General features: G+C 38.0%; 1 protein-coding gene across 7 annotated transcripts in view; it reads right to left on the bottom strand.

Annotated features, from left to right (window-relative positions):
• The window catches only part of FRMPD2 (FERM and PDZ domain containing 2), a 306604-nt gene that overhangs the window by 253889 nt on the left and 38835 nt on the right, over positions 1-13880 (bottom strand). For all 7 annotated transcript variants that reach the window (XR_011971421.1, XR_011971422.1, XM_072627697.1 and 4 more), the window contains exons 7-10: positions 11449-11506; positions 9970-10114; positions 8074-8145; positions 3076-3250 (exon numbers count right to left, since the gene is read on the bottom strand). Coding sequence is in view for 5 of the 7 variants with exons in the window: in XM_072627697.1 (XP_072483798.1) it covers positions 3076-3250; positions 8074-8145; positions 9970-10114; positions 11449-11506 (450 nt within the window). In the remaining 2 variants the exon portion in view is untranslated. The remainder of the gene's footprint in view (positions 1-3075; positions 3251-8073; positions 8146-9969; positions 10115-11448; positions 11507-13880) is intronic.

The following is a 13880-nucleotide window of genomic DNA, read 5'->3' as shown; positions in this document are numbered from 1 at the left end:
AGGCAACAGACAGGGACAAGCAGCTTATGGAACCATGACTCAAACCCAGACAGCCAAGATCCTTACACTCTTCCCTGAAACACCAGAGAGGGCCCTGATATTTTGGCCTCTCAACCTCATAGATCTAGGGAGGGGTAAAATCTTGAAGGAAAAGCAACCATGAGAAGCCAGGGCATGACTAAACAGAGCTGATCATTCCTCCCAAGAATACAGCAAGGAGTAGAGCTTGGCCCTGGTACAAAGTCCCAATTCAGACACTAAAGCTATAGAGATAGGTAAATCACAGAAAACACTACCTGGTGTCAAAATTTACTGCAAATCTAACTCTAGTGACTGAAAGAAGAAATCCAAAAGGCGAAAATGGATTTTCCACACCTAGCAAGTTAAAAGAGGAAAAACTGAAATAAAAATCCTTGAGGAAAGAATGAAAAAGAGATTAACTTAGGAGAAAAAAAAAGGTACCCAAGAAATGGAATCCCTGAAAACTAGAAGAGATGAAACCCAAATCAATAGTTCCATGAAACAGAAAAAAAATCTCAGACAAATCAAAAAACTGAAAATATTAAATAACAACTGAAAAGGAAAATTGGTTAAGGAGAGACAACTTAAGAATCATCAAAATTCCTGAAAATCATGATTTTTTTTAAAAGCCTAAACAATGATATTTCAAGAAATCATAAATGAAAACTGTCTACATTTAATGGAACCAGAGAGAAAAGTAGAAATCAAAAGAATACAGTGACCACCTCCTGAAAAGAACCCCAAAAGGAAAAATCCTAGAATGTCACAGTCAAAATTCAGAGCTCCTATTTCAAAGAAAAAAATACTAAAATCATCCAAAAAAGAAATCAAGGACCTCTAATTCAAGGAACTGTAGCCAGAATTAAGCAAAATATAGCAGGTGCTACTAAAAAATAGAGGAAATCTTGTACTACTATATTCCAAAAGGCAAAAGCTATAAACTTAATAAACAAAAATTGCATATTCTACAAAACTAAGTATAATCCTTTAGGGGGAAAATTTGATCTTTAATGGAATAGAGGATTTTCAAACATTTCTGATTAAAAGACCACAGCCAAGTGGGAACTTAGAAATACAAACACCTAAGAGTCCAGAGAAACCAAGAAAGAGAAATGTATCACTACAGTTACAAAGAGTTATGTGATGGTACAATGTTGCCTTTCTAGTAAGGGAGAACAGAAAAAAGTGGCCATTCAAAACCTAATTATGAAAGGGTATTGAGGGTGTTAAATAAGGGTAGAGATCCTGACAGTATGGTGCAAAATTGATTCTGTTTAAGGATTTGAAAAGAGGAAAAAGAAAAGAGAGTAAGACTAGCGTAAAAAAGAGGAAGAAGGAAATGGAACTTGCTGCTTCTCATAACTGGGTAGATGAGAAAAATATGTAAACATGGAAGAAGGGGTAGGAAGAGTGGGTACCAGATGAGCCTGATTCTTATCTGAATGGACAAAAGAGTATTAAACACATACAAATGAGCTTATGAACAAATTAATTTGATGCCAAACTCAACAAAGAAATAAGGGAGTTGGCTGAGGAGAGGTTATTAAGATTGATGAAAATTCTGGGAAGGGAATGGTCAACAAACGAAACAAACTTCCTGATTCTGAAGGAGGAATCATCAATCAATCAATCAAGGTTTTTGAGCACTTATTATTAAATGGGTCAGGGGGAGGGAAGGGAGAAGAACCAAAAGAACTCCATTCAAAGGGGTGCCTTAGGTTGCCTCTTAGACCATTGGGGAATGGATAAATGAATGGCAATATGTGAATGCAATGTTGTAAGAAAGGAGAAAATTTCAGAGAATTCTGTTTAGTATGAACTGATGTGGAGTGAAATAAACGGAAAAAGAACACATTATATATACAACATTATAAAAACAAAAACAACTTAGAAGACTTAAAAAGCCTGATCAAAGTACTGATCAACTGTCTCCAGAGGACCTATGATGACATATGTTACCCACCTCCAGACAGAGGTGTGATGGATACAAGGTGCAGAGTTATACATTTTTGGATATGGGTAATCATTTTATTTGAAGAATTTTCTTATTTGTAACAAGGTTGTTTCTTCCCTTTCCTACTTTTGGTTAATTGTGGTGTGGGAAAGAGTGGTTAGCAATGTGGATACCAAAAAAGAGGGTCACTGAAACATTTTTTAATGCTCAGAAGAGAACAGAAGGAAGTTCAAAAGGAAGTCCAATCCAACAGGACATTTTGAAAGTAATGTATAGAATTCATGACACATTTTTTAAGCAAGTGTTATAAAATTGAGGTTCACAGTTCCATAAAGAATCTTTTTTTCTGTGTTCTGCTGTGAGTATGAAAGTGTTCTTTTTCTCTTAGTGTTTAAGTTCAGAATTAAAATAATTCTTTGTAAATAAAAGCTCCTCATACCAGGAATTTTAAGACACAGGAAAATTGACTGAGGAAAGGGGGTTGTAGAGCCTCTTTCTCTAGAGGTATTCAATATGATCTAGTCACATTCTTGCCTAAGGACCTGGACCACCTTTAGAGTCAATTCAACTCAACCAAATTAGTTACTACCTATGCATCAGGCATTTTGCTAAAAGTTAAGACTTTGAAGACAAGAAATGAAAACAGTCCCTATCCTCAAGGACTTTACATTCTACTGGATCCCACAACTCTCCTTTAGTCCTATGTTTATATTTGGATGGGAATTTTCAACTTCTCTAACTTGCAAATCTTACAATGTAGCTAGCCTTGAGCATAGCCCTGAAATAACTATCCTATTCCACATTCAGGGAAGGATTAACACTTCATTATAACACTTACATCATGGCCCCCACACAAAGAACTTGACACTTGAAAATACTGACCCCATTTTTTTAATGGAGAAAGTGAGCTACAAAGATTTTTAAGTGATTTTCCAGTGACATCAAATTCAGCCAACCAGAATCCTGGTCATCTGTATATGTCACTGAATATATTGCCAGCTGGCTGCTGCTAAGAAGGAAGTTGATATTTTTTTTAATGAACTTCATTTTTAGTTTTCACCTTTTTTTAAAATGTACCTTATACTATAGTAAACACTTACCTTTCTGGCAAGCTAAGCCAAAGTAGAAATATTCGACTAGGTTGGCATAGTTCCTAACTAAATTAAAAACATCTCGTGCCTTGGACTTGATGTCACATTTCACTTCTAAACACTGCCCATTCAGCAGAACCACATAGAGTTCTCTTTGAGACAAAGATGATTTCCCCTTTTTTGTCTGGAAAGAGAAGAAAAAAAAATACATGAATGCCAGGTCCCTGTCAGTGCAATATCTCTCTCTATAATATCACTATAACATATTCCAATTTGCAGTGTGGGTTCTGTTTCCACGGAGGTGCTTATAAAGACAGTTCCAATGGGAGCCTTCCCCCTGCAGAAATCCCCATTAAAATCCTCAGTGTATCTCCCCTGTCCATCTCCCTGTTGAGGCTTTCAAGGGACCATCATTAATTATTCATTACACTTTCAGTGTTGTCAATCAATCTAATGCTGTTCACTGAGGTTCACAACTTGGAGATAATGATAATGAATTCCATACTGCCCAGTTACCATCTCAACCCAGCTCTTCCTAACATGAAGAATCCATGAATAGTCATGGAAGAGAGATAAGGGGATTAATTAGACTCTCGAAATTGCACAGCATAGCCAAAGTCGATGTCATTTAGCAGCAGGTGAAAGATTTATTATGAAACTATTTCTGATGTCTTGAGCTTTCCTCTCCTCAGGTTATGAACACAGGGTGGCATAAAGTACTGGAAGTAAGCAGTATAGACCACAGTCCAAATCATCTTTCTGGGTAAATTGGCCACCAGCAGAGCAGAGAAAGGCAGACGTACTCAACAAGGCAGTGCAGAAACAATAAATAGATGGTTGTGTAGAGGTGAAAGTCCACCCCTTACACTGCTCCTGGATGGCTGAAATAAAGGGCATCATGGCATATTGGATAAAGAGCATTGGGCCTAGAGTAAAGAAGACGTGGGTTCAAGTCCCACTCCACTCCGCAAAATTCACTAGCTATCTAACCATGACTAAATCATTTATATACTCTGAGCCTTAGTTTTCTCATTGGTAAAAAGGTAATGAAACTTACAGGGTTATTATGAAGCACAAATGAGAGAATGTAAATAAGGCATGCAGAACTTTATTTGGTGTTTATTAAATTCAGAATAAAAAATGAGTGTTTAATATCAGTTATTACTATGAGAAGGGCATCAGGTGATAGATTAGGGAAACCAGAAAGGGCTCTACCTGTAGCCTCAAAAAAATAATTTTCACCTTCCCTGTTGAAATCCCCTTACCTAAGAATAGCTGCCTCACTCTACAAGTAAAAGAAACTAATCAATCAACGAGTATTTATAAGGTACTTATTATGTCAGACACTGAGGCAAGCACTGAGGTCCCAAATCTTCAAAATTAAACAATCCCTACTCTCAAGAAAGAAACATTCTATGAAGGGAAGGAGAATGCCTTTGAAAGGTGGGAGAGATTGGATTCAAAATCATATTGATTCATAAAAAAATGACTGATGAAAGATCCTCCTTTCTTGAAACTACTTTTAGATGAGGGATTGAGAGAAGACACCGGGCATTGGGCAGGGGAAGAAAAGTGGTAAAGGAAGTTGACACAGGTAAGCGAAAATATGCAAAAAAGAAGAATCTGGAAGATAGAAAAAACAAGCTTTGCATTCCTGATTTTGTGTAACTCCAACTTTTTGCTTAAGGATAAAATACTGCAAGAAGGAAAGCAGACATTTGGAAGTGAGCATAGGATGGTCAGTGTCCAAAATGGCAAGAGTACTGATTCCTAGTGATAGTTTCATCTTGTTCTTTCTATGGAGCCAGAAAAGAAAGTGAAAAGAGTGAAAAATTGGGTGGATGTCCTAAAGGATCAGAACATGTAGAGATGTCTGCCCAGTTGACTCATTTAGTTGACCGGACATTATTTTCAGGAAGTCCAGCTGCTCAGAACCATAAGAGTATCTACATGGTTACTCATTCTTAGTAGTATCACTGATTGAAGCTATCAAATTGTGTGCATAAGAACTAGGATATATAAGTAGCAGGACATGTGAAATACAATGATGCAAGGAATTGGTGAGAGAGAAAGAATCTTAGCTGCCCAGCAAGATACCTGGTACTAAAGTCAGGGAAGCACTGGAAGGAAGAAGGGAAGTTGCTACCAAATTCCTCCTCCTAGAAGCATAATGTAGGTCAATAGAAATGGACACTGTCAGAGGCCACAAACTCAAAAGTAGATACATTCTTAAAGAATGAATGAATGAATGAATGAATGAATGAATGAATGAAAAACATTCAGTAAACAACAATTTCAGTTGTGTCTGACTCTTTGTGACCCCATTTGGGAATTTTTTGGCAAAGATACTGGAGTGATTTGCCATTTTCTTCTCTAGCTCATTTTACAGATGAAAAACTGAGGCAAAGAGAGTTGAGTGACTTGCCTAGGGTCACACAGCTAGGAAGTGTTGAGGCCAGATTTGAACTCAGGAAGATCAGTCTCTCTAATTCCTGGACCCCACTCTATCCATTGTACTACTAAGTGCTTACTACGTGTTAGGACAGTACCTGATCTCAAGTAAATCATACAACAACCAAGGGAGACAATGGAAAATGGTGGCCAAGGAAGGGGTTTTGGTCTGGGAAATCAGGAACATAGGTAGTGGAGTAATAGGGTAGTCAATTGACACTTCCTTTGCAAAGACACTGGTAATGATTTGATAACAATTTTCAGAGCAAAAGGTGGAAAGGGGGTGTGAAGACAGCAGGAAATGGCCAGAGTAAAATGTGGTTCCCAAGGCACAAGTTAGAACTAAGTGGTTCTGCTTCTACATGGTCTGGTTTCTAATAGATAAGATAATGGTGGACTTGGAGTCTGGAAAACTGGGTCAAATCAGACCTCAGACATTTATCAGCTATGTGACCTAGGCAAATCACTCAACCTTTCTCAGCCTCAGTTTCCTCTTCTGTAAAATATGAATAATGATAGCAACTACTTCACAAAGTTCTTGTGAGGATTAGACATGTACAGCACATCACAAACAGTAAGGAGCTATAAAAGTTCTAATAATTTGCTGTTGTTAATATTATTGTTGTTGGTTTGCTATATAAATGCTAAGCAGTATTGCTGCTTTTATTAATTTTATTATTACTGGTTTGGAAGGTGGAACAGTAGCAGTGGCAGGGTAGAAAATACTCCGGATGAAGAAGTATGGACAGGGAAAGGCCTCTGTAAATAGCTCCAGAGAGATTGCTAAGTCTGTAGGTGTTCATCTCAACATGGGGCGATGCCTGCTTTTCCCACATCCTGGGACTCCTTGCCTCCAGAAACGCAAGACAGATGGTGTTTGTGCCACCATCTACAGAGGAAACACTGAGGGCAACACTTAGGCCTCTCATCCACACAAAAAATGCTAGGGCACATCACAAAGAAATTCCACCAAAGGAAGTATTCCTAGGAACCCCAAATTACTGTTACCAGAGTACCCAGCCTATATGGGAGATTGTTTCCACATCTCTCACTGTCTCTCTCTCACACACACACACACACTCACACACACAGACACACACACACATACACTACTAATCATCCTTTCCTGCACATGGAAGAAGGATGGAAGGTTGTCACAATAGCAGCCTTTTTCTAGATGGTCTCTGGTTATTTACTGGCCCTGCAGATGTGGGGTCTGTCTGCACCAGTCCCATTGCTGCTACTGAGCTACACAAGCAGAAAATATAAATCTCATCAACATTACTGACTCTGGGACTTTGGGAGCATGACCACAGTATAACCCATGAGGCCCAGAAGAGCAGTTTGCCACCATAACAGAGGAGACAGAAAATGTAAAGGTCATGTTAAAAGTAATAAATTCAACCTTGTTCCAAAGGAAGGCGATTAGTATCGCTGAGAGCCTCCTAGGCAATGTCTAAAGGACTAGCCCTTAGGTGTCTGCAGGACTCTGGGCACCAGGAGAGACTAAAGCCTGAATAAGCCTATCAGTTCTTCTGCCACCAGCCCTTCAGCTCCAGTTGTGATCATGTTTTGAAAATGTGCTATTTTAAGTGGAGGTTTGAGACTTGGAAGGTCTGGACTCAGCCAGAGGCCTGGCTTATATCAGCCTGACAGCCATGAAGCAATGACAGCTAGTGATTCAGCAGACTAGACCTAAAAATAATATGCGATTCTCCCTCTTCAAGACCTGTGTAGAGCTGTAACAAGCACATGACGAATAAGGCTTTGACCAGGGCACCAATATCCAAGGGGGCGTGCTTTCCCCCATTCTGGTGACTGGTCTTTCTTCTTCACCATGAGTGCCTATGACTCACTTTGTGATCATCTACAAACCTATATCACCCTGAAGCTGCCCATGGTTATGGCATTCATCTTGTAGGGCTTACACACACACACACACACACACACACACACACACACACACACACACACACACACACACACACACACACCCTGAAAGAGTTAGGTTTAGACTCCCTGCCTCTGGACATGAATACACCTATAAAGCAACACTGCCCCCATGACAATTCCTCAAGTTGCTTTTCTTAAATAATAATAGCAGTAACAACAGCTAACACTCATATGGCATTTTAAGGGTTGAAACGCATTTTACATATATTATCAGGTCTGATTCTCACCACAATCTTAATAAGTACATACTGTCATTACCGTCATTTTACAGTTGAATAAACTGAAGCAAACAGAGATCAAGTGCCTTCCTAGGGTGACACAGCTAACAAGTGTCTGAGACTGGATTGGAACTAAGGACTTTCTGAGTCCAAGTCTAGCCCTCTGTCTACTTGGCTACCTAGGTTCCCTATGTGAAATATTCTTAACTTTGGTTCTGGCTCTATGGAATGTTCCTTTGAGTCCCAGGGAAGAGAGAGGTCTTCCACATCACCCTCAGGACCCACCAGCTACAGTTCTCATCATCATATATAGCAGTAGGAATAAAGGAATTTCTTGGTCCTACTCTCATCTTCCACTCAAGGCAATATTGAAGGCAGTAGTTACCACAATGGATCCAGGTAGTAGTAATGTCACTGGTGCCTCTCCAGCCAACTGGATAAATTCTGGTCTTGAAAACTAGGAGAAAAGAAATCATATAATAAATAGGACTAGCTTTGCCCTTTCTGGTCAAGCCCCACCCCATGCCCAGATCTTCCCTACAGAGATGGGAAAGGCAGGTTCAGTGTATAATAAAAGAGGGGCAAAAATCAGAACTTCATTAAATTCTAGAGTAGAAAGGACAAAGGCATTTAACCAAGCATTTAACACCTCTTTGACCATGAATAAGTCACTTAACTTCATGGGTCCTCAGTTTCTGTGCCTGTAAAATGGAGATAATAACATCCATACTATCTACCTCACAAAATTATTGCAAGACTCACATGAGATAATTAGGTAAGATGCTTTGGAAATATTGAAGATCTCTTTAAATACCAGTTATGATCATTATTATTCAGAATTGAAATGGCTCAATTAAGTTATTAAAGATTTTTAGAGGAAAGTAGGCAATCCCTTGATAGGTCTTTATTGACCCATTGGTCAACCAAGAGGTTTTTGTTGTTGTCTGAATGTGATAGTCCAATTTCACTGGAGGTGAAAGGTCCAATGTCATGTAGCTAGCAAATGGTGGAATCTTTGGGTCATAAAATATTTAAACATCATAATAATAACTGACTTCTATGGTTTAAACCAGTGGTGTCAAACTCAAATAGAAATAGGTACCATTAATCCGTACATACAGATCCCTGAAGGCCAAATGTTGACTTTGTTTTAAAATGTGATGTTGTCTAGATTTTATTGCATTTTTATTTATTTTGTTAAATAATTCCAAATAACATTTTAATCTGGTGTGGTGTGCACTCAGGATTATTATGGGCCTTGTTCAACCAGTAGGATACCTACTCGAATCTCTTGTTTAAGCTTTGCAAAGCATTTTACACACACTCATTTGAGCCTCTAAACAACCCTTTGAAATAGCAGTCATCTACATTTCACAGATGAGGAAACTGAGACTCAGAGAGGAGAAATGCCTTATCCAAGATGACATAGCCTATATGTGTCAAGACTGGATTCAAACCTAAGTCTTTCTGACTTCCAATCCAATACCTTATCTGCTGCATAAAACTGCCTCCTCTCTAGGTAAGTGGCTGTTACTCATCCCCAGAATTTTCATGGTGTTATAGAAAGAGTTCTAGTTCAGACTTTGCTACTTATTAGCTGCATACCTTTTAACGAGTCTCTTCCCCAGTTTGGACCTTATTTTTCTCAACTATAAAATGAGGGACTGAGCCAGATTAATTCCAAAGTAACTTCTAGATCTAACTTTCCATGATTCTATAATCTATGTAGCAAAAACATGAAAAGTCATAAATTCTAATTTCACAGCTAGCAAGGATCTAAATGAATAGAGGTACGCCAAACCAAATAAATCATGAGTGATGAGATAACCTCAGGCAAAGAAGCAGAGAAGGCTCATTTCAGAGAAATGGGCTTTAATGTCATTTCTCACCTACTCCACGTCATTAAAAGCATGGAAAATGTATCTCTGCTTTTCCATTCCCATTGGCCAAGCTCAATCTGCTAACCTCTTAGCAGTTAGAGAAACTTTGTTCTCTCTTTGACTAACTGAGTTAGCCATCCCACATCTTCCTCCTTGTTTGGAATTCTTCCTCAAGCATATACATATATACGTATAATGTATATACATATACATATATATGTACAATGTATACATATAACATATATGTATACATATGTATGTGTGCAAATGCATATATACATATACTTAAATGTGTACATATACATATATGCACACATATGCAATATATACATTAAATATATCATACATACATACATTATATATATTGTACATAAATTATAAATATATATTTTTAACATTACCCTTTCCTTCTTTTGTAATAAACATCTCTGAAAAGAGACCACTGAGGAGGACCTCTTAGGTGCCTCAGAGAAGGCCGATCCTAAGTTGAACCTGTCATCTTGCTGAATTCCTAGGGGAACCCCATGCACAATCGAATTAGTTGATCTAGAAACAAGATATCAGAGTTAGAAAACCATTCATTTTGTGGTCAAGAAACTGCTAAGATTAGAGGTCTTTCCTTAACAATATTGAAATTTGAGAGCATCCAAGACCATTGACCGTACAGGAGGATATGCGGTTATTGATTATACACAAAGTAAAAACTCAGCTCACTGGTAAAGGGAGAGCAAACGTCAGGGAAGTATCAAACAATTTAGGGAGTTCCCTGTGGTCAGTTCTTGATGTTAGCAGTTAGGGTAGAGATAAGTGATGTCCTATTCATGGACTACAAAGATGAACAATCATTCTGGGAAGACAAGAAAAGATGAAACTATAATCTTCATAGAGTGCTTTTTCACAAATGAATTATTCAAATATTAATTCCAATAAGCAAGGACTGTAACTAGCTTTAATCCATAGAGAGCCAAAGGTAAATATGGCAACAACATGAATAAAATACACTAGAAATGGGGATTAAGAAATCAATTCCTTCCCCCACCCCACCCCTTGTACCTACTTTAGCATCTGAAGCAATTATCTTGCCTCAAATTCTGTAATTATACTGAGATTGAACTTTATTCTCAAAGGGACAACAGAAATCTCCTGAATGTCTTAGACCACACACATTGTGCCACTTGACACATCTAAAAATCCTAGATTAATTAATGCAATTCCAGGAAGAAAGTGTCTTGCTATCTAGACATCTTAGTTTATGATGGACATTAGTAAGCTAAAGAACATCCAAAAGGGGTCAACCAAGGTGGTGAAGAGTCCCTAACCTAAGTCAAATAAGGATCAATCAAAGAAACTGGAGATATTTCACCTGGAGAAGGCTCAGAGGGGTCATGATAGCTGTCTTCAGGGGCCTGAAAGGCTATAATAAGGAAATTAGACATTACATGTGTCCTAGTTGGCCTTAGATGGCAGAATCAGGAGAAGTAGATGGAAATTGTTAGGCATAATGCTAGTAAATAACAGGTCAATTTAGGTATAATATTAGTAAATAACAATCAGGAGTAAATACTGCAAAAGTAGGATGATTTGTGTTGTAAAGTAGAGCCCATCCCATGAAGACTTCAAGCAAAGGCTTGGGGTGTATTGTAGTGAGGATTCTTTTTCAAATATGGGTTGGACCAGTTGGATGCCAAGGTCCCTTCCAATTCTCAAGTTCTATGATTCGGGTTCACCAAAGTGAATTAGATATTGTCAGCTCTTCCACAGCAGCCCGATCTTCATTTCACAGTAGGTCTACCAGTGCATTTGGAGCTAGTGCTCTACTTTGGGATAATCATAATCCTTTAATATAGAAAGCTTGGACTTTTGTCCACTTGATAACTTACCCACTGAGAAAGAATTTGGAGTTGGGTGCTGAAGCACAGAGTCGTTGTGTATCTCTCTCTGAAACCAATTAAACAGTAAAGATTAGGAGGCAGAGGCAATTCCTATCGATCTCTCATTTGGCATGGCATAGAAAATTTGAATGTATGAATACATGACATTTTCTTGACTAAGAAAAAGTCACAGGCTGACCTAGAGAATACCACAGACTTCCAAGCTTGTGGACGATAATCCTGAGGTTGCTGAAACACAGAAACTCTTCAGAACAATTTGAACTTCTAGCAAGGGTTAGCCTGGAGTCCATAAACTTGTTTGTTTGGGGTTTTTTATATTTTAACAATTGTATTTCAAGGTTATCTTTGTAACCCTAATATTTTACTTTAGGCATATAAAAATCTTATTCTGAGGTAATGTATATGGGCTTCACCAAGAATGCCAAAGAAGTATGTGACACATAAAAAAAATTCAAAACTTTATCTCTAGGGGGAACTCCAAAGTAGTCTTTCTTCCTCCCTGAAGCATCATCAATACTTTCTAGATTTAGAGATGGGGATGAAGAGATCTCTTTGAGGTAACTATGAACTTCTCTGCATTACCCTTTTTCTTGGGAACTGTCTCAGAGTGAGGGGCAAGGTCAGAAAAGCTCTATGACTAGAAGTGCTTTGAGGGGGACCATAAAGAAGGCAAAACAATCTTCAGGAAAGAAACAAATTGAAACTGTCTGAAAATAAGGCACCAAAATGTCTAATTTCCTAGCCCTTTTTTGTTATGAGTGAAAGAAATGAGTGAATTCCTAAAATCTTTGAGCGGTGAAATGAATTGACCAAGGAAACCAATGAATGGAAGTTACATGGAGGCAGATTTCAGTTCATTGAAAATTTGAATTTTCTGTCAATTACAACTAATTAACAATGGAGCAGACTGCCTCATTAGATAGTGAACCATTAAGTATGTTTAATAAATGCTTGTTGACTTGTGGACTTGGCTAGAAAGCATGGTCTTCACCTTTAATGAACTTAAAGGCCATTTTGGTACAAAAGATATAAACACATGAAACAAAGAATAATGCTGGACAGTATGGTACTGAATTAACACCTACTGTATGCTTAGCACTCTATGGTAATATTTATGATTTAGCTCTTGTCTCCCGGACATATATAGTTGATAGCAGCATTACAGCATCACAAAGCAGGGGATGAAACAAGTGCTGAACTAAGAATCAGGAAAGATCTAGTTTCAAATTCTGCTTCCATTTGTCATCCCTACAAGACCCTGGGCTTGTATGAGTCAGTCTCTATATCTATAAAATGGGGATGATTTATACCTGAAGTAGCAATCTCACATATTTTTATGAGATCCCACAAAATAATGTATGTGAAGCTCTTTGTGGACATTAAAGCATTACAGAAACTAACAAAATTAAGTAAATTCAATTCAGTACAATACTTATTTATTAAATGTCTACTATGTACAAGGCACTGTGCTTGCTAGGCTCTGGGGACAGACTAACAAAAGTTTAAAAATAACCCCTGCCCACAAGGAGTTTATCTTTTGCAGGGAAGATATTTATTCCAATAAATAAAAACAATATAATGTGGAGAGAGAAGAGAAAATGAAAAAGAGGGAGACGGAAAGACAGAAAGGGAGAGAGAGAGAAAGGGATGGGGGAGAGAGGGAGAGAGAGAGAATTAATAACAATGAAGAGGAGAAAAAGTTTCCCACAGGAAATGGTAGGTCACTGCAGTTTTGAAGGAAGATAAGGATTCTAATGGGAGGTGGGGAATGTGTCACAGGCATGGGAAACAGCCATTGTGAAAGCACAGAAGTGGGAAATGGAATGCTGAATTAAAGTAATATCAAATAGATTAATTGGTTGGAATAATAGAATATGTAAAAAGAAATGATAATGACAATAATAAATAGCTTTATAGCATTTATATGCTACATTATCTCATTTTGTCCTCTCAACAACCCTGAGAGAAAAGTGCAATTATTATCTCCATTTTAGAGATGAAGAAACGGAGGAAGACAGATCAAATGATTCACCCAGGGCGATAAAGTGTCTGAGAGCAGATTTAAACTTAAGATTCCCTGACTCCAGGTCCAGTGTCCTACCATCGCACAACTTTTCTATACTATGAAGCATCTTGTAGAGTAATCTGAAGCCAAACTGTGAAGGGCTTTAAATGCCAAACAAAAGAATTTACATTTTATCCAAGAGACACTAAGGAGCCACTAAAGATTCTAAAAGTAAGGGAGTGATATGATCAAAACTTCTTTAAGTAGATTATTTTGGCATCCTTGTGGAAGGTGGATTGGAAAAAGGAGAGACTGGAAGTAGGGAGGTAGAGGAAGAAAGAAGAAGAAGAAGAAGAAGAAGAAGAAGAAGAAGAAGAAGAAGAAGAAGAAGAAGAAGAAGAAGAAGAAGAAGAAG

This window comes from Notamacropus eugenii, chromosome 1 (assembly GCF_028372415.1).
Source record: "Notamacropus eugenii isolate mMacEug1 chromosome 1, mMacEug1.pri_v2, whole genome shotgun sequence".
In the NCBI taxonomy this organism is placed as follows: domain Eukaryota; kingdom Metazoa; phylum Chordata; class Mammalia; order Diprotodontia; family Macropodidae; genus Notamacropus; species Notamacropus eugenii.
This window is presented reverse-complemented; position numbering and strand designations above follow the sequence as displayed.